Source organism: Mastacembelus armatus, chromosome 6 (assembly GCF_900324485.2).
Source record: "Mastacembelus armatus chromosome 6, fMasArm1.2, whole genome shotgun sequence".
In the NCBI taxonomy this organism is placed as follows: Eukaryota; Metazoa; Chordata; class Actinopteri; order Synbranchiformes; family Mastacembelidae; genus Mastacembelus; species Mastacembelus armatus.
This window is the reverse complement of record NC_046638.1, coordinates 22954108-22972273: the sequence shown is the minus strand read 5'-3', so window position 1 is coordinate 22972273 and position 18166 is coordinate 22954108. Positions and strand designations below refer to the sequence as shown.

Genomic DNA, 18166 nt, shown 5'->3' with positions numbered 1-18166 from the left:
GCCTCAGTTATGAGTTTAGGTTACACACATTCACAATTCACAAGATCAGGTCTGAAATTATTTATTATTTAATTTGGTGCCTTAGTTTTAAGTCTAAATGTGGTTTGCCTTTAGAAACAATCTTTAAACCTGTGGACTGAGAATTTAAAGATACAGTGATAGCCTACTAATGATAATCACCCTGGGAGCGTAACACCTTAAGTTGAAAAAAGACTTTACTGTTATACTCAACTACAAAAATGATCACAAAACATATAAACCGTCACAAAGAAGCCATTAGAAATGAAGAGAAAAGATAGCTTCATAGCGAGTGGAGACTGGTAAAGGAGGAAGAACTCTGAGAGACAGAGTGTGGAGATCCAGCCTTGCAACAGCATTGTGCTCTATACTTGGCATCAGGACCTGATCACCTGCAACTATCCCTTGTCCTGCAAATGCCACTTTCTCTGCTCTGTGCACCTAGAGAAAAAAAGAAACTGAGAGTTAAAGGTGAAGAAGCAGTGGTGTTTTTTTCCATTAATAGCTTTTTATTAGATCCTTACCTGTCCCCACTTCTGTGACTGCACACAGAAAGACGTGACTACATTCTCTGAGTTGTTTCCACCAATCACAAGCAGCCTGTCCGTAGCACCCAAGAAGTAAAGAGTGGGGAGGTCTGTGTCTGCTCTGGTGAGGGTGGGGAGCAGTTCAGACCAGCAATCTTAAAGACAGGAAATACAGAAGCACATTTTTTCACACATCCAGGTGAGTGTATCAGAAAAAGGCTCTTAATGTGAACCCAAAGTGACTGCAATGAGCTGAAGGCAGATGATGTCAGAACAGGAGTCAGTAAAACGTGCTGTCTGGGTTACATGTTGTGTGGGCTGGAGATAAACACACAAATTATGCTATTCTGTGGTACCTTTCCTCGTGTTGTACTGCATGAGCAGCTTCTCTCCAGTTCTCTGGATGCTTCCCAACACATAGATACTGTGCCCAAGGCTTGTAGCAAGGGGCACATCATGTGACAGAGACATTGTAAACTGGAAGTCCGTGAGTGGAAGCGAGGAGACAAACCTAAGGGTTAAATGAAATTCAGATTATAATTGGTCTTTGATACAACAATAATTAAACAGGATACATTACTAGACAGGAAAAGCCAACAACTGCTGCAGGGTCCCAAACCCAGAATTCATGTGGTTAATTCTTCCATCATCTATCCCCCTTATTCCTAACCAGGGTCCCAGGGATCTGCTGGAGCCTATCCCAGCTCTCTTTGGGTGAAAGGCAGGGGTCCACCCTGGACAGGTCACCAGTCCATCACAGGGCCACATAGAGACAAACAACCTCACACACTCACACTCACTCCTATGGGCAATTTAGAGTCACCAATCAACCTGACATACATGTTTTTGGACTGTGAGAGGAAACCAGAGTACCTGGAGAAAACCCACACAAGCACAGGGAGAACATGCAGACTCCACACAGAAAGGCCCCTGATGGGTTTCAAACCAGGAACCTTCTTGCTGTGAGGCAATAGTGCTAACCACTAATCCACCGTGCTGCCCCCTCATTTGGTTAATCATATAATTTATTTATTTATTTATTTAATTAGACACTGAAGAAGAGGACACAAACCTCCATGTGTCCTCCCATGGATCGTAGCGTTCCACAGCTGTATAGAGAGCTGTGCTGGAGTCCGGCGTCACCAGGGAGTCCAAGTACCAGCCTCCCACAGCGTAAATACAGCCTTCACAGGCCACTGCACTGAAATGCCTTCTGTGCTGTGGATATCACCAATGGTGACAGTTTCATTGTGTTATTGTACATAAATGAGTGCAGAAGACAAAAATAAGTTTTACTTTAGGTCAGACAGTAAAATTCACTTTATTAAGAAGCTCAATAACAAGCCAGTCTCACCTTGAGCAGAGGAGCTGTGGCGACCCACACATGAGTGAAGGGATTATACCTAAATGAAGCGGTCTTGAACTCCCAGCCTCTCTTAATACGTTTCCGATAGCCTCCTATGATGTACAGGTAGTTATACAGGACCACTGCAGTAAAACACCACTTATCAGCCCTGAAAGGAAGCTCAGAAACTGGACACCAATCTCCACTGTCCTCTGACCCGTCCAGGGTGAAGATATGCCGGGCCAGCTCTGTTTCTGGGTCATTCCAAGAAGTCAGGTTCTCTTTCCTAAGGCTGCAGAGACGTTGCTCTCCTTTTGTCCTTAGGTGGACAACTTCCTTCATTTCCTCCTCGTTCAGACACCTTAGGTGTTAATCCATTTTAATAAAAAAGAAACATGTACCAATCTCAGTACTAAAAAAAAAAGTAAAAAGGGTCGATAGTTTTAATTTTAATATCCTTAGTCACGTAATGTAAAACTGTAGGAATCTGTTAAAGGTTTTTGAAACAGTAATTACTCCATTAAGTATTAAATACCTGGTGATGTGACGCAGCTCCATCAAGTTTCTACTCAGGTATGTAAATACAGTCATCTTCAGCTCTGCACAGCAGATCTCCTGAGCCAAACCCAGGTAGGATAAACAGTTACCTGGCCTGAGATCATCTGCCAGGACTGACAAGCACTTTGAGAGGAAGGCCTCGGCCAGGAGATAACTGCTGACCTCCAGAATCAGGCAAGAAGCAAGCAAGAGGTGGTAAGTTATTTTAGGGGTGATTCACAGAACTGCATGTATCAAAGAAAGCATGAGAATAGGCACAAGGAAAATGGGCTTTGCAGATTTGAATGTCTGTCTGCATACCTGGATGTGTGGGCCCAAATCCTCCTGAGAAACTTTGAATTTATTATGGAAGGAGAACTCAAGGAGATTGTAGAAGATGGAGGAAGACACGTGGTCCAAGTCGATAAAGCTCTCTGAGGCCTCTCTCATTCTGGACTGGGACAAGGCTCGGAAGTACTCGCTGCACTCTGAGAGTCTTCTGAGGTCCACCTTAAAAATGAATCATTAAACTCAGTTTTTCTAAAGACCTTGCCTAGTTTTTCATTCATCTCTTTTGGTTTTTACTTACATGGAAAGCATGTGTGCTGGTTTGGACTGTAACCATGGGGTTACCTCCATCTCCAAGGTGATATGTGCGGAGCACCTCATTGGTTTTCCACTCCTCTGGGTCTGCTTGGCATGTTCTTCTATCCGTGATACCTGGGGATGCTCTCAAAGTATTGACTATTGGAGAAGTTGCCCAGAATCTCCAAAGACCATGTTTCAACCACAAGCCTATCCACTCAAAGAATCTCATCAAATACTGCCTGAAAAGCTTCATCTTCATGATGTGGATCTAGGTTTATGCTCCTGCTATATGCATTTGATTATTAAAACTTTAAAAGTCTAAAGTTGCAATGCAGCTCCCATACAAACACTTCTTCAAACACATACTGTTTTCAGAAGGTCAATGTAAACTCTATGTGCATAAAAATACAAACGGCCTCCACAAAACAGAAAAATAGAAAACAGCTTAGAGTGTGTAGACTATCACTAGCGTGTAGACCCTGCTGCAGCTTTTACAGTCCAAAAAAAAAAAAGCGTACCAGCTACAGGATAAAGACTTAAAGACATGCCAACAGAAATGGCTGGTAAATAGAAGGCTTGCAAGCCTAAAACTGCAACTTCAGAACTCCAGTTTTTTCAGCGACAGACTAAAAGCTGTGTACTACTTCTTGCCTGGTCTATTTTTGGCACCTAGGGGTCCGCCCTCTGGAATGAAACTCTGCCTTCTTCACTCTGCTGTAGACAACAACATGGGCCACTCAAGTTTACTTAGTTAGCAGTCAGATTCACTTCCTGTTCCACAAAATGTTTGAGACTGGATGAAATTTCTTAAATTGTATTTTTATTAGTGCAAAAAAAAAAAAAAAACCATAATATTTAGAATAAAACTATTTTAGGACAAAAACAGCTACAGTTAATGAGGCAAAGTTGAGCTTCTAGTTTCTTAGTTTCTTTTACGGATGAAAGGGGTGTGAGAGTTCAATAATCACTGGATCTAATTTAAACAATCCAGGTTGATGAGGTTACATACATGTGCCAGTTGGACATTTTAATTAATTCTTTCATACATTTTAAGTTATTTGCAAAACAAAGAACAGAAAAACATTTCAATAATAAATCAGAATGACAGTATAGAACATGATCAACACGAGGGAATACAAGCTAAATTACACATGAGCAGAGAGCTAAAGAAATATAGTTAATAACATATCTAAAGTGGTGATAAGATTTAATATTACCCACTTAAAAGCCCTGCACTTTGGAAATGTCCTTAACAGTACTGTTGACCACAGTGATACTGTATAAAATGGCTCTGTGTAATAATTTAAACGTATTGGATGATATCAGAATAATTGGTTGGGAGTATTTCCGTCTGCTCTTCAGTAAACCTACCTGTGATGCATTAAATAACTTATGGAGTAGTTAGGTGATAATATTCCCAGTGTGTTCCCGCACCACATAGTGTTACAATCTGCCTTTATTAAATAATACAGAATGAATGTCAGGGAAAAAAAAAACAGTGAGGTAGAATGATTAAAAATGCTCAAGCAAAAAGTTGTACAAAAAACGTTTTACGCTAAACTCAAGCCTTTGTGGATTAGTATAACAAAATTCCTACCACTGTTTACAATTTACAGTCAGAAATAAAAGATATTGATTCTCTAGCAAGCAGCATTACTGACCTCTGTCAGTAGAATTAAAAGACGGAAGAAAGAAGAGTTTTCCAAATAAATGAAGTGCATCTAAAATTGGGTTACATAAAATAAAAACACTTTACAGTGCTCTAGAGCTTTACGTGCTCTAGCTAAATTTCACACTATAGGGATTGGTGCTTCAATAAAGTGGGTGGCCTGTTTGCTTAGATTGACCCAACATTGCTCGTCATAAGCTGCATAGGACTGGAGATTCAATAACAGCTGACAAAATAACATTACAGAAATATGAGTTTAAAGAATGATAAGGACAACACAATGAAACAGTGCATTGTGATCAACATGGTCGATTTCAAGAGAAGAGCTTTTTTTGCTTGAAGTAGGCATCAAAACGACACTGGGCATAGTCCTGCAAAACAACATCATTTACTGTGAAGTTAGATTTACCAAAACAAAACAAATGCATGACTCACACACCTGTTTGTGGCTTTTAAAATAAATATAAAATGCATGGGATTGTAAAAGAATTCTCCTCACCATGTACCCAAACTCAATCTTGGATATCTTGGCTTGAATGATGGACCACAGTCCCCAGAGGAAGTGTGAGGCTAATGCATATCTACAAATCCAAACAAAAACAATGACACAAAAACAGTCAGGGCTGCAGTGGTTAAACTGTCATTTTAATTATACACATTCACAGATGCTGTAAATATTTGGTACCTGTTTGCTTCAATTATCATGTCCTCTTCAATCTGTGTCTGGTCTATGGTAATATCAGAGTGTCTTCTCTGCTCTGCCAAATAATTTCTGATAAAATGAAGCTGCAATCAAAAGTAAAGTTATTTGTGACATGTTGTACAGCGAGACCTCTTGTTGGTAATTTGTTATCTCCATGCACAACACAGCGATGTAGAATAATCTCTAGATTTGTTTTCGCCTTTGCCTTATGCTATTTAATATTATATGTAGATGTTTTTCATGTGCAATTATCTTTAAAGACACTGATTTTAGTTTCAACAGTAAATAACGTGCCTGTATGCTGATTCAGTGAATTCAGACATGCAGTGTTATGTGGTTTTAGTGATTACCTTTACCCAGAGCGATACCACTCTGCCTTTACCTATTACTAAGTCAGTGGGCCTAAATCTCAGCGATATAAGATGCAAAGTATTGTGTGCAGTTAGTCAGCTTTGGTGTGTTGTTTTGCAGTACAAGAGGACAGGGACCTGCCAGGCGAAAAAAAAAAAAAAACCCAGGTAACAGTTTGATTTAATGTTCTGTCTGAGCTATATAGTTCAATACAACCCTTTGCAACTCATAGTTGCAATAAAAAAATTCTACCAATAGATGGCACTATGCAGCGGCTCTCATGTCGTCTTTCCGTAAACATTAGCTCTTCGATTTGAGTTGAGACACTTATCTGTCTGAGCTTCACTGGGAGACATGAGCAGAAAAATAGTTAATGAACTGTGTATCTAACTGGGATTTACCAGAGAAACACTTAAATTGTGGTTCTGTTATTTAAAATCACTGCTGCTTGTCTGGAAATGTTATGTTTTTCATTTAAATGTGTGAATTGGAGGCTTGACTTTTATCAACAGCTATACAGGGCATTTGAAGTTATAATTAATATACAATTAAAGACAAATGCTGTACATTAATAATGCACTTCAAATTCCCATAAAACTACATACAAGGACAGTGTGCTACAATCTGTTTATAGAGTGGTAATATATCCAACAGTATAATGTGTAATGTGGGTTATGACATCTCTGTACCGACCTGTTGTTCTCTCGTGGGGTAGTTTTCCGGTGTGGCTTTGTAGAAAGGCCACTGGTTGTAGGTGTAATCATACATCCACTCACAAAAATGGTTCCCAAAGTCAAAACCCCTACACAAAAGAAGTTCGGACACAGTCTGAAACTGGAGCCCACAACACATATTTCCAAAAACAAAACAGATCCTTTACATCTCATCTGTGAGTCAAGGTTTGTAATTTACCTGTAGTTGTAACTGCTGTACTCAAAGTCAATCAGCATGAGTCTTTCTCTTGAGGTTTGGGTCCTGTCTTCAAGCATAAGGATGTTGCCTGCACAAAAATAAGATTGAGATGGATAGATAGATACTTTATTCATCCCCCATGGGGATTGTCCTGCAGCTCTTATATTAACTTTAACATAGAGATTTCACTATAAAATATAACATTTGAGTGAGTGTGTGAGGTTGTCTGTGTTTGTGTGTCTCTATGTGGCCCTGTGATGGACTGGTGACCTGTCCAGGGTGTACCCCTGTCTTTCACCCGAGAGAGAGCTGGGATAGGCTCCAGCAGATCCCCGTGACCCTGGCTTTCAGGAAAAAGCGGGTATAGAAAATGGATGGATGGATGGATATAACATTTGAAATATAACTAACAGATAAAGACACTCAGTTAATAACATATATCATAAATAGCATAACTAACATATCAACAATTACTATTAGTCTTTATTTAAATATATTTATATTTATTTAACCACTCATTTAGATTCATGTTCAGAACATAAGGTAGTTCAGCTTAAATAATATTTCTTCAATATTACCTATTATCTATAAGTGGTTTGGTGGGTGGTTCATATGATAAATCAACATCTTCAGCTACCACCATTGAGTCACACTGCTAATGCTAATACAGTGTTAGAAAACCTAAATCTGTGGCTGACACCTCATCTTCCTCTGTCACTCCTTTTCACTCTAGGATGATTTATGTGAATGTGAGCTGTCTCTATTAATAACTATACCGCAGCCTTTTTTTGACTTATGTAATATACTGCTCTTCTTGGAAATGTGACAGCAGAGATCAATCAGACTAAAGTACAGGTGTGAAGACAGGGGGAGCAGTAATGAGGCAGACAAAGTTTTTACCTTCCTGGACGTCATTGTGGCAAAACACCACTGGGGATGGAGTCGCTGCCAGCAACACACTATTGTAGTGATAGAAGTCCAAAGAAGAGAGTTGGTGAGGACATAAAAAGGGAGGAGGAGAGTAAAAGCTCATAAGTGTGACATACAGTTAGTGATTTTTGCAGTATAGAACAAGCACTGTAGCAAACAAGTATTATGAGCCTTTCTTCAGATATCAATGCAGCTATTTATCCATCAACATATAAAAATATTGTATGTTGAAAAGTCAGACCCCTCTTCTACTCATAAACTTTCAGAACTTCATTAAGTTGTTCAGCTGTCGTTAACTGTCCATAAGTGACTTGTTAGAGCCAGTCAAGAATTATCCTTAAAAACTGACACTTCCAGAGTCAAAGTCAGACAAGAACGTGTCTAAATGAAACTGCCAAAGAAGGTGTGTTTGGAGAAAAGAAGCAGCTTTTAATAAAAAGAACATCTTGCCAACTACCACAGTTTGGGGGGGGGGTAATATTCTGATTTGGGGAAGTGTCGGAGTAAATGCTGCATAAATGTAATGAACAGAAAAGAAGGAAATCCACTAAACGTCAGCAAAATCTGCATGCAAGTGTCATGCTGCCAGCTAAGAAAGTAACTCAACTCCCTGACTTGAAGATCATTGAAAATCTATATAGATCCCCTGTGCAACACAGCCTAAAAATATCTAACAAATAGAACTGATGTTCAGGATGTGTGTGTGAAATCCACGAATCAGGTCTACAAAGACTCACAGCTGGCTGCTAGAAGTGTTAGCAAGCTGTGAAATCTGTCAAAGGGGATTTACTAACTTACTTACTTATCAGGTGTTGATCTGCACACTCCACAATTACTGTTACTGTTTTAAGATTATGAAATGTATTATTTAACATAGATTATTTCATGTATGCGTGCTTATTTTATCTTAAGACACATTGTCAGCTCAGATAAGTCGAGTGCAGCAGATATTTGGGGGAATTTTATGCATCTTATGTCTGCTCCACCCTGACACTGTTACATATCTACAAGATAAAATGTCTTCATAGATAAACACAGAAAATAAAACACTGGGCTGATTCTCTATTGGTTGCCAAGATCAGACTGCCAGCAGGACAGGACATGGAGACACTGGGACAAAGGTCGGCCTTTAAACTGGAAACAAAAAAAACACAGCTGGTCGTGTCCCTGTGATTAACTCTGTGCGTCTGACAAATGTCCAACTACAACTCTTACACTCTTATTAATACAACATACTATCTTTTCATATTGAACACCATTACATAAATTTGCTGCTACTGACATCACTGAGCCTTATTGCACCTGTTGGGAAGAACATTAAGTGCTTGTCTAAATGTTTGCACTTCTTATCGCCAATAAATATTCTATGGTTTTAAGCCCAAATGTGTCCTTAATCTCACTTAACAACAAAGACTATTCAAAATAGAAATTAAACTGCTTAATTTGAGGGTTTAGCATTGTTTAAAATTCAACTAAATTAATTTATATTCAGACTACAAGTGACATAAGTCTGTAATCTTTGTCACTCCTGAATATGTAGGACAATTATAAACATGGCCAAGCACAAGCAAATGAAAAGACGACGTACAGCTTTTTCAGAACCTATATGTTGGCAGGTGGAGCAGACATTAGCCTGCAAAGGGCCATTTAATTATTTAATTGTCCCTGCGTTTTTACACACATCATCTTGAACATTAGAAATATTTAGCCTTTCCTGAGGTTTTGTGCATTGACCTTTTAACATGAGTAGAGAAAGAGATTAAAGCTGTCACTCTGCCCAGCTGGAAACTAGGTACAGGAGGTAATATGAGGCACCCATGAAACAACATCTAGTTGGCACTTATGCAACAGTGATTGCATCATCATTCTGCTACTTGCCTTCCAAGTTATTTTGAAACTGACTGGAAAACATTTGCTTTGTCTCTCACTGACAATGGAAAGTAAGGGTGAGGGGGTTGCTATTTCCCTAAAGCTACCTACCACTACTTTTATATATATATATATATATATATATATATATATATATATATATATATATATATATATATATATATATATATATATATATATATATATATATATATATATATATATATATATATATATATATATATATATATATATATATATATATATATATATATATCTCATATTACACTCCATGTTATATACCAAGTTGACCACTTATTCAAAGTGACACCCTGTGCTCAAACTCACCGCAGACCCTCCAGCTCAGCAGCTAGGTCCAACTTCATCAACTTCTTGTACTTTTTCAAATGTGTTTCCCGTGTAAAATTAAGCTTCAACACTTGGTCCATGTATCTAAAGTTAAAAACAAAAGAAAAAAAAAACATGACAGGACTCTTAATTATAAAAGCCAGACTGCTCTAGTAATAGAAAGAGAGATGTAAGGTGTCCTTACTTGTCAATGTTCCCAAACAACCACTTAGGTTCTTTGTTAAAAGGCATAACCATTTCATGGAAACGGGCCAACTTGGTGGCAATCTCAGCTGAGATGGCTGGATCTGAGAGCTGATCTGTGCACATGCGGGTATTCTAGGACAGAAGACGCATAGAATTGACTAGTTATGCAAATGCTCACAAAGAGATCCATTAGGACCCAGGGCAAGGAACAGTAAAGGTTTTAAATGTCAGTTGCATAGACAACTAAAGAACACTGTTCAATATGAATGCATATTTTATGAGCAACCTCTTTTTGGAAAACAGAACAACAAAAAAATCTTTTAGTAGAATCTCTAATGTATTTTGGCCTTACATGTTAAATGCCTCTCACTTTAACATACATAACTATTGTGTTTGTCTAATAAACATCATGTGCCGCATTGTTTCGACAAACAAAAGACATTCATGCACATTGAAAATGAAAATGGTGTGAAACAAGTGTGTGTCCATGCGTGCAATCAGACCCGCATCATACCGGAAGGTACTGCTCTAAGCGTCCCTCAGGGAAGATGCCGTACAGTTTTGGCCCCAGAGTACGTTCTGCCAGGATGGCAAACATCACACTCTCCAGCACCAGAGAGTCCACTCCCTGTTGGAGAGAAAAAAATGTGGTGTTTTTAGTTTTTAGTTCCTATCATATTTCCATGTCATTGACATCAAAGCTGCCACTGACAACAACAGTGCTATATTATTGTATCTTAGTGCTGGGTGGTATACTGGTTCAAAACGAATACTGGTGTTTACTTTTGTTATGACATGAATTTTTAACAGGTGTATGCCAGAGGGGATTTTCACTGTTGCACTGCTAAACACATAGTGAGGACATAGCTGTATGTGTGACAGTGAAGATGGAGAGGACAGATAAGAAAACGAGAAAGTTCCAAAACTGACACAGAAAAACTTGTGCCAAGAAGAGGAGCTTGGGTCTGTTGTTTGGAGGTAATGTTACTTTGGTTTCAAAAAGTACAACATCAGCCAAATGAATATTTTTTTGCAAACGTCGCCCTAAAGTTGTGACCGGAGAACAACACGAGCAACTTGCTCCACCACCTTAGCTCCAAGCATATCTTGGAGTATGAAGAATGTAAGAAACTAAGGTCGACTTCCTCCACATCAGCAGGCAACACAGGAAAGTCCAGTCAAATGTCGCTTGAAGAGGCATTTTCTAAAGGGGCAGCCTACGACAGAAAAGGAAAGGCTGGGTCGAGATCAATCAGTAGAAAATGTGGTTAACACCCAGTCATGCATGAAAAAAAAAAAAACATATACCATCACATACTGTGAAATCTGTATAATTTTGATAAACACTGATATAAATTTTTGGTCATACCGCCCAGCACTAATGCATCACATCATCATCATCTCCTGATGATAATTTCATATCCACAGTCACAAACCAACCTGTAAGATGGCCCCATAGATTCTGAGCAGCACCCGGCGAGGTTCCTCTCCCATGGCGTGCACCTGCTCAGGTAAAGTACACAGGTACAGCAGATTACTCAGTCCACCGCTGCAAAAACAAAACACCAGCGTTCTCACGTCAGAAACGTTTAAAACAAAGGAAAAACTGTAAATCATTAAACACCTGCAGATTTTACTTTTGAAGTTTATTAGTCTTTGTTTACCCATGTGGGTCATAACTTCCGCCAGTGTCAACTCCAGGTTTGGTGTCAAAACACACACACGCACACACGCACGCACGCACACACACGGTCAAAACGTTTCACTACTCATCCAAGTAGCTTCATCAGTCTGAGAGAAAACTGGTCTGGAACCTCCAACTTATCCTTCAGGTTGGTTTCACTCCACCCCTAGTCCCATAGGCTCATTAGGTGAGCTATGTAAATCAGGTGAGAGTCATTAGACCCACACTCCTGAGTTGGTTTGACTTCACACCTGGTCTGAATAGGCTCCTTAGGTGAACAATAGAAGTGAGCTCAGGTGAGGGTCGTTAGGATCTAATGGTGGACTCATGGGACCCCTCTAATTCTAAGGGCAGCCTGGTAGATTGAAAACAGGTTATGTCTGTTAAAGGAGGGTTTTTCCTCTGACCCCTCTCTCAAACAACCATCTTCTCTGTATAAAACATGTACATCACTGTCTTCAGATAAGTGTCCTGTCTCTTTGTACTTGGCATGTTTTACCTGACGATGCTGATCTGAAAATCCTCCTCTTTGATGCTCTTCCACGACCCTGACAGAAAGTCTCGGCACCAAGCAAACGCCCTGCTCCTGGTGTCCCGGTCGACGTCCTCGGTTCTCCCATCCCGGAAAGACTCTGCCTCCGAGTCGTCGTCACAATTGGCCTCGGACAGAGGACTCGGAGTCCTCGACTTTCTCTCGTTAACGATAAGCGCATTTACCACTCGCTTCCTGTCCAGTGGAGGACCCGTGTCCTCCGGAGAGAACAGACCCGGACCGTCGGTTCTGCCCAGGCCCCCATCGCCGCAGCTCCTGTCGGTTATACTTGTGCTCGACTGCATCGTGAGTGTCCGAGCGAAGAGCAACGGGACTCCGGTGTGAAATGTCGGTCTAACGCGACAGGGGCGAGTCGCTGACGAGCGCAGTTCGCCGGTAAAGCTTCTTAACCGGAAGAGCCAAACGCAGCGGAAAGACCTGAATCCCATGTGAGGTGATTTGACAGCGACCATTAAGGTGTCATAGATTCTGGTGACTTCCTCCTCAGCCAAACCCAATCACATTACTCCTCCCAGCTCTCTTACCGAAGCCATTGGCTGGTACTGGGTCGTCTCTTTCACTTCCGGTGCGCCGAGGGTTTCTGGGAAATGAAGTGTAGGTTCATTCTGAGTCTGATCTTGCAATTCCTCACATTAATCGCCCCTACAGGCCTATTTTCTTTTATAGCTTATTCAGGTAACTGGTTACATTAAATGTTTTAATTTCTCTCGAAACTCATAAAACATTTTAAAACAGTATTCATTGTAATGCATTTTAAGCAAACTCTAATTTTCCACAGCCTTTGTTAAGTTTTGGGAAGTCATTTAATAAAGTATGAGGGTTAATAAATGGGCTAAAATCTTGTCAACATTGGTACTAATCCACTCCTAAAAACAAATAGTGTTGTGAAATGTGTTGTTAGCTCACACTATACTCAGGTATGTAAACAGCCTCCTTTTGGTTCCCTCACTGTGAGAACCCACTGCTGCATCTCATCTGAGCTTCTGGATGTCATTTCCTGCATGGTGACGCACAGACTCACCTTTTCTGCAGGAGTTTCAACATTTGAGTTGAAAATTAAACTGGAATGGGAGACATTCAACACATTATGACTTTTCTGTGTCCAAAGTGGCAGTTTTATTTTTCCAAGGAGTGTTACATTAACAAACATGTCACAGTAACTATTAAAATACACAGCTAGCCAAAAGGAGTGTGACATAAAATATGACTCAAACTTAGAAGTAACTAGTACTGTCAGTGAATCAATTAACACTAACTGGGAACATCGTTCATCAAAATACTCTGACATTCTTATATGTAAAATATAATACCTTTATTTATATGTAAATAAATCTGATTCAGTATCAAAAATATGAGTTGATCTCCACTGACCTGTGAATTTAACACCACAGGGTGACATGAATTCAGAGGAAAACTGCAGCTGTGACAAAAATCACCAGTGACATGACCACAGTCCACAGCCAGCAAGTAATTCAGATATAAAACCGGACTGCTCTTTTCAAATTAGACTCATTTGTTCAAGTGTAAACAAACATTAGCTAAACAGGATTTATTCACACTGTAAACATTTCCAGAGCCATTGAAGAGCGTTCATCACTCGAGGGTGAAATATTTCCTCACCACGAAACACCTCCTGTCAGTTATAGATCAGCATTGATCAGATTGTCTTGCAAGTTCAGTTTAAGTGTATTGACACACTCCAGCTGTTTTTCACCAGCACTAAAGCTAACTGGTGACAAAAATGACAGTTTACAATGAAAGGAGTGTTGTGGCTTATTATCAAAAAGGAAACATGGACATTTTATCAATTTCAAGCCTTCGGTGCCTTTACCTTTAACAGCAGAGTTGGATAGTCTTTGGTAGTTCTTGCTTTGCAGGTTCTTTCCACATAACTGTCTGAGCGCAGGTCTACCAGCATGGTTTACAAGAAAAAACAGAAACAAAAAACACAGAACCCTCACCAAAATGCCTACAAAAAACTTTCAAGTCCTTTTTCGCTTTTTCTTCCTGCTTACGACTCCTAAAACAGCTCAACACTGTGAGATCATACAACTCAGCTGAGTGCATTCACTCTCTTCGCCTCCCTCATCAGTCAGACTTGTCTTTCTTTTTACCTCCCCCTATGGGAACTTTATTGACTACTGCAGAGCCGACAGCTGTCACTCCTCCTGCTACTGCACACACTCCTCCTTTAACCAGCCCCACTCCCATCGCAGGCACAGCCGCCACGGTGCTCACGGCACTCTTGGTGATGCCCAGGCTCTTTCCTCCTATCCAGGTCACACCTCCCACCGTTGCTCCTAATGCCCCCTTGGTGGCACCGTATAAACCGCCCGCGAACCTGCCGAGCATGCCCGGCTGTGTTTCTGGGTGGTCTTTGTTGTGGTCTGATTTAACACAACAAATGAAACATTTAGGATTAAATATGTCACTGCCATGTTTCTTATATCAAGACGGTTTGAGTCAAAAACAGCTCATCGCTATGTGAAACCAGTAATTTATGTTGTTAATAATTCATCCTAAATCTATATACTTCATATAAAAGAGCTTCGACATGACCTAAGAAGTGTTAACAAACAGTGCAACTTAACCTACCTGTACCCACAGGCTCATCTGTGAGGTATGCAGGCATGTCCTCAGGTACCTGCTCCTCCTGACTCATTTCTCTGGGAAAACAAACAACACATTGACATAATAAACACAAATTAACATATATGCCACTAAGTGCAGGGAATTGGAGACAGGGTGGGGGTTACATATTACAAACCAAAACAGTCCTCTGCCTGGCTTCTGCTCCAGCAACTTTTCAGCTTATTGATCTACCTGGGACCTACCTGGGCTGCTTTAACTAACAGGAAGCTACGTGTCCTGTGTTTTCTAAAAGACATTTATCCCAAACATTATTGGAACAAACGTCTTGTTTGTGCTGGGGTGTCGGTGTGAGCCATGGGGCTGCAGCAGGCACAAAACAAGTTTGCTTTGGGTGTGCTGCTGATCCTAAAACAAGGCAGACCTGTTCATGCTGTGTCACAGAGCTGCAGTACAAAATGAAGCACACAGTGCTTTTCCAAACCTAAAACAACCAGTGATGAAACAGGACAAGTTTAATATTCAGCTAAAATCCAACAGCAATGTGGGGAAACATCATCCTCAGAGCTCAGATGCAGAATTGAAGCTAAACGGCTCTTTTGGCTTTTAAGGCCTGATCGCAAACAGCTGTTTCATTGTCTTTAGAATGAAATAAATTGTGCTTTAAAAGTTTTTAAAGTTATTTAGCTGAACATGAACAAAGCAAGAGTCTGACAGACGTGGTGTGTAAACAACATCCTGGTTGGTTCTGAACGCCAAACGCACACAGTAAAGCAGTAAAGCTTGTTGGGTAGTTAACCTGAAGCTAAAACAGCTGCAACTCGAGGTTCAACTTGTCAAAACTCTTCCTGTCTTACTTTTAACCCCTGAAAACTTCGGACTCGTGAGTCTCAGACCTGTTCTGCTCTGGTTTTTGGTCTTACGACGATGAGCAAGTTCCACAAACACAAGCCATCACTTTAACTTTCCTTCCAACGGGAATCGTCGACGTTTGCGTGTATTTCACACAAACCAAACTGTTTGGAGGTCACAGGAGTTACACATGGCGCAAACAGATTTTAGCGCTTACCTTTCTGGTACCGACCCTAACAGCTGCGATGTAACTTACTGTGCCAACTGAGCTAAATATTCATTTCAGGTCCGAGGCCTAGGATGAAGTGGCTGCTGCTGGAGAGGCTGATTTGTGTTTTTTGTTTTTTTTGGAGGCCTTCAGTCTCCACCCATCAGAGCACACAGAGGCCCCACAGTCCATTGGATGCAGCTCCAGCTGCTGGCGACACAGCTGGTTTTGTTTTTGTTGTTTCGATTTTAATTGGACATAATTTGGTGATAATTTCACCGACAACTACAACAACAACCTGAAAGTGGATGACATGTTGTGTTTGTGTTGTGACTTTGGCAGGAGACGACGCTGGTCCAAACAGCACCATGCGTCCTCCGCCCCTCGAAACGGAAGTGACGTTCATCCCAAATCAAAGATCGTCTCCTCTAAAGCGGCGTGTCTCGTCACTTTTCATAACAGACGAGCAGAAGAAGAAGATGTAGTACTTTATTAGTCCCCTGGGTCAGAGTAAGAAGCAGAGGTGGTGTCAAATCTATTGAAGAACAGGTTAAGTTCATTAGCAAACTTTGAGTCTCCTTCCACAGCAGTGTGCAACTTCTTATAACCAGTCATTATTTTCATCCCATTCCACACCTCTTTGATATTGTTCTGTCTCAACTTGTGCTCTACTCTGTCTCTATAGAGCTGCTTTGCCTCCCTCAGCTTCCTCGAGTTCCTTCTGTGCAGCTCGGAGTTCCTCCTTGTCTCTTGCCATGAATGCCCTCTTCTTCTTATTGAGGAGGCCCTTAATGTCCTTATTTATCCATGGCTTATTATTGGGGAAACAACGAACTCTTTTGGATGGAATAATATTGTCTTCACAGAAGTCGATGTAATCTGTGATGCAGTGAGAGATGCCTTCGATGTCCTCACCATGAGCGTCCTTGAAAAGGTCCCAGTTTGTAACCCTGAAGCACTCCTGCAGGGCCTCCTCAGCATCCTTTAACCAAACTTTCACATATCTCTTGGTAGCAAACTGCTGTCTTACTACAGGCTTGTATGTTGGTACTAAATATATTAAGTTGTGGTCTGATCCACCAAGTGGGGGTAGAGCTGAAGAGCTGTATGCCTCTTTCACATTGGCATAAAGGAGATCAAGAATCAAGATCAAGAATCTTATTTTCTCGTGTTGCACAGTCCACATACTGTTTGAAGTTGGTCAGAGTTCCCGAAATACTGACATGGTTAAAATCCCCTTTAATTAGAATAAGGGCACTGGGGTGTTTTGTCTGGAGACCAGTGACAACTATGTGGATGATGTCACATGCACTCTGTGCATCCATCAGACTTGATGGAGGAATGTAAACAGTCACAACAATGGCGTGTGAAAACTCACGGGGCAGGTAGTATGGCCTCAGTCCAACAACCAACAGCTCAATGTCTGGAGTACAGATACAGCCTTTCACTGTTACATGTCCAGGGTTGCACCATTTGGAGTTAACAAAAACAGAGAGACCACCTCCTCTTTTCTTGCCGCTCTGTTGGCCTCTGTCCACTCACACTAGTGAGAACCCAGGCAGTTCAAGTGAGCTGTCCGGTATATTTTTGTTCAGCCAGGTCTCGGTGAAGCAAAGGAAGCTACACTCACTGTACTCTCGCTGGCTGCTAGCTAAAGCTGTAAGTTCATCCACTTTGTTGCAGAGTGACCTCACATTCCCCATAATAATTTTTGGGAGAAATGGTTTAAATCTCCTGTGTTTTTCTCGATGCTTCACTCCTGCTCTGCAGCTCCTCCTACGCCTCCTCAGGTCTTGGGGGATTTCAGGTTTTATACCAAGAAGCAGACTTGTTGTCTTGATAGCTAACAGTTGCTCTCTTATATATATGTATAGATGTCGTTGCCACAGAAACATATATTTTCTGATGCAGTTTCCATAATCTCCACATAGAGACAAACAACCTCACACTCACTCCTATGGGCAATTTAGAGTCACCAATCAACCTGACATACATGTTTTTGGACTGTGGGAGGAAACCAGAGTACCTGGAGAAAACCCACACAAGCACAGGGAGAACATGCAGACTCCACACAGAAAGGCCCCTGATGGGTTTCAAACCAGGAACCTTCTTGCTGTGAGGCAACAGTGGATTATCAACCAGGTGCAGCAGACCCCAGGCCAGCAGGGACCGTGGAGGCTTCCACTGTTGTTCAGGCATGTTATGTATTAAAGTCCTCATTTATAGAGGGGAGCTATGTGAAAGTTTACACTGTGCACATTCATTATTTTAAAAAT

General features: G+C 40.8%; 3 protein-coding genes across 4 annotated transcripts; all 3 read right to left on the bottom strand.

Annotated features, from left to right (window-relative positions):
- Positions 1–45: 45 nt before the first annotated feature.
- Positions 46–3684, bottom strand: LOC113132517 (kelch-like protein 42). Its single transcript, XM_026310664.1, has 8 exons — positions 3017–3684; positions 2749–2937; positions 2426–2610; positions 1900–2251; positions 1618–1763; positions 902–1056; positions 543–700; positions 46–459 (listed from the first exon to the last, which is right to left on the bottom strand). The coding sequence occupies exons 1-8, from the start codon at positions 3272–3274 to the stop codon at positions 277–279; spliced, it is 1626 nt and encodes a 541-aa protein (XP_026166449.1). The 5' UTR covers positions 3275–3684; the 3' UTR covers positions 46–276.
- Positions 3685–3892: 208 nt separating this feature from the next.
- chkb (choline kinase beta) lies at positions 3893–12728 on the bottom strand. Its single transcript, XM_026312102.1, has 11 exons — positions 12188–12728; positions 11445–11553; positions 10519–10632; positions 10003–10136; positions 9798–9902; positions 7551–7609; positions 6651–6738; positions 6432–6540; positions 5370–5470; positions 5184–5265; positions 3893–5055 (listed from the first exon to the last, which is right to left on the bottom strand). Exons 1-11 carry the CDS (start codon positions 12691–12693, stop codon positions 4999–5001), a joined length of 1464 nt encoding a protein of 487 aa, XP_026167887.1. The 5' UTR covers positions 12694–12728; the 3' UTR covers positions 3893–4998.
- A 605-nt stretch (positions 12729–13333) lies between these two features.
- tmem263 (transmembrane protein 263) lies at positions 13334–16268 on the bottom strand. Of its 2 annotated transcripts, none has more exons than XM_026312393.1 (3): positions 15900–16268; positions 14837–14907; positions 13334–14628 (listed from the first exon to the last, which is right to left on the bottom strand). In XM_026312393.1, the coding sequence occupies exons 2-3, from the start codon at positions 14901–14903 to the stop codon at positions 14330–14332; spliced, it is 366 nt and encodes a 121-aa protein (XP_026168178.1). In that variant the 5' UTR covers positions 14904–14907; positions 15900–16268; the 3' UTR covers positions 13334–14329. The 2 variants fall into 2 exon arrangements, with proteins under 2 accessions (XP_026168178.1, XP_026168179.1); XM_026312394.1 differs by having other exon boundaries at positions 15939–16268.
- Positions 16269–18166: the final 1898 nt, after the last annotated feature.

Bases quoted from the DNA above. Each gene is read 5' to 3' on its own strand.
- LOC113132517 (XM_026310664.1), bottom strand. From the start codon at position 3,274: ATGAAGATGAAGCTTTTCAGGCAGTATTTGATGAGATTCTTTGAGTGG. The intron at 2,252-2,425 runs GTATTTAATACT...TTAACACCTAAG, and splicing joins GAGCTGCGTCACATCACCAG to GTGTCTGAACGAGGAGGAAA. The intron at 460-542 runs GTAAGGATCTAA...TTTTTTCTCTAG, and splicing joins AGTCACAGAAGTGGGGACAG to GTGCACAGAGCAGAGAAAGT.
- chkb (XM_026312102.1), bottom strand. From the start codon at position 12,693: ATGGTCGCTGTCAAATCACCTCACATGGGATTCAGGTCTTTCCGCTGC. The intron at 7,610-9,797 runs GTGAGTTTGAGC...TCACTACAATAG, and splicing joins GCTGAGCTGGAGGGTCTGCG to TGTGTTGCTGGCAGCGACTC. The intron at 5,056-5,183 runs GTGAGGAGAATT...GTTGTTTTGCAG, and splicing joins AGATTGAGTTTGGGTACATG to GACTATGCCCAGTGTCGTTT.
- tmem263 (XM_026312393.1), bottom strand. From the start codon at position 14,903: ATGAGTCAGGAGGAGCAGGTACCTGAGGACATGCCTGCATACCTCACA. The intron at 14,629-14,836 runs GTAGGTTAAGTT...GTGTTAAATCAG, and splicing joins AGATGAGCCTGTGGGTACAG to ACCACAACAAAGACCACCCA.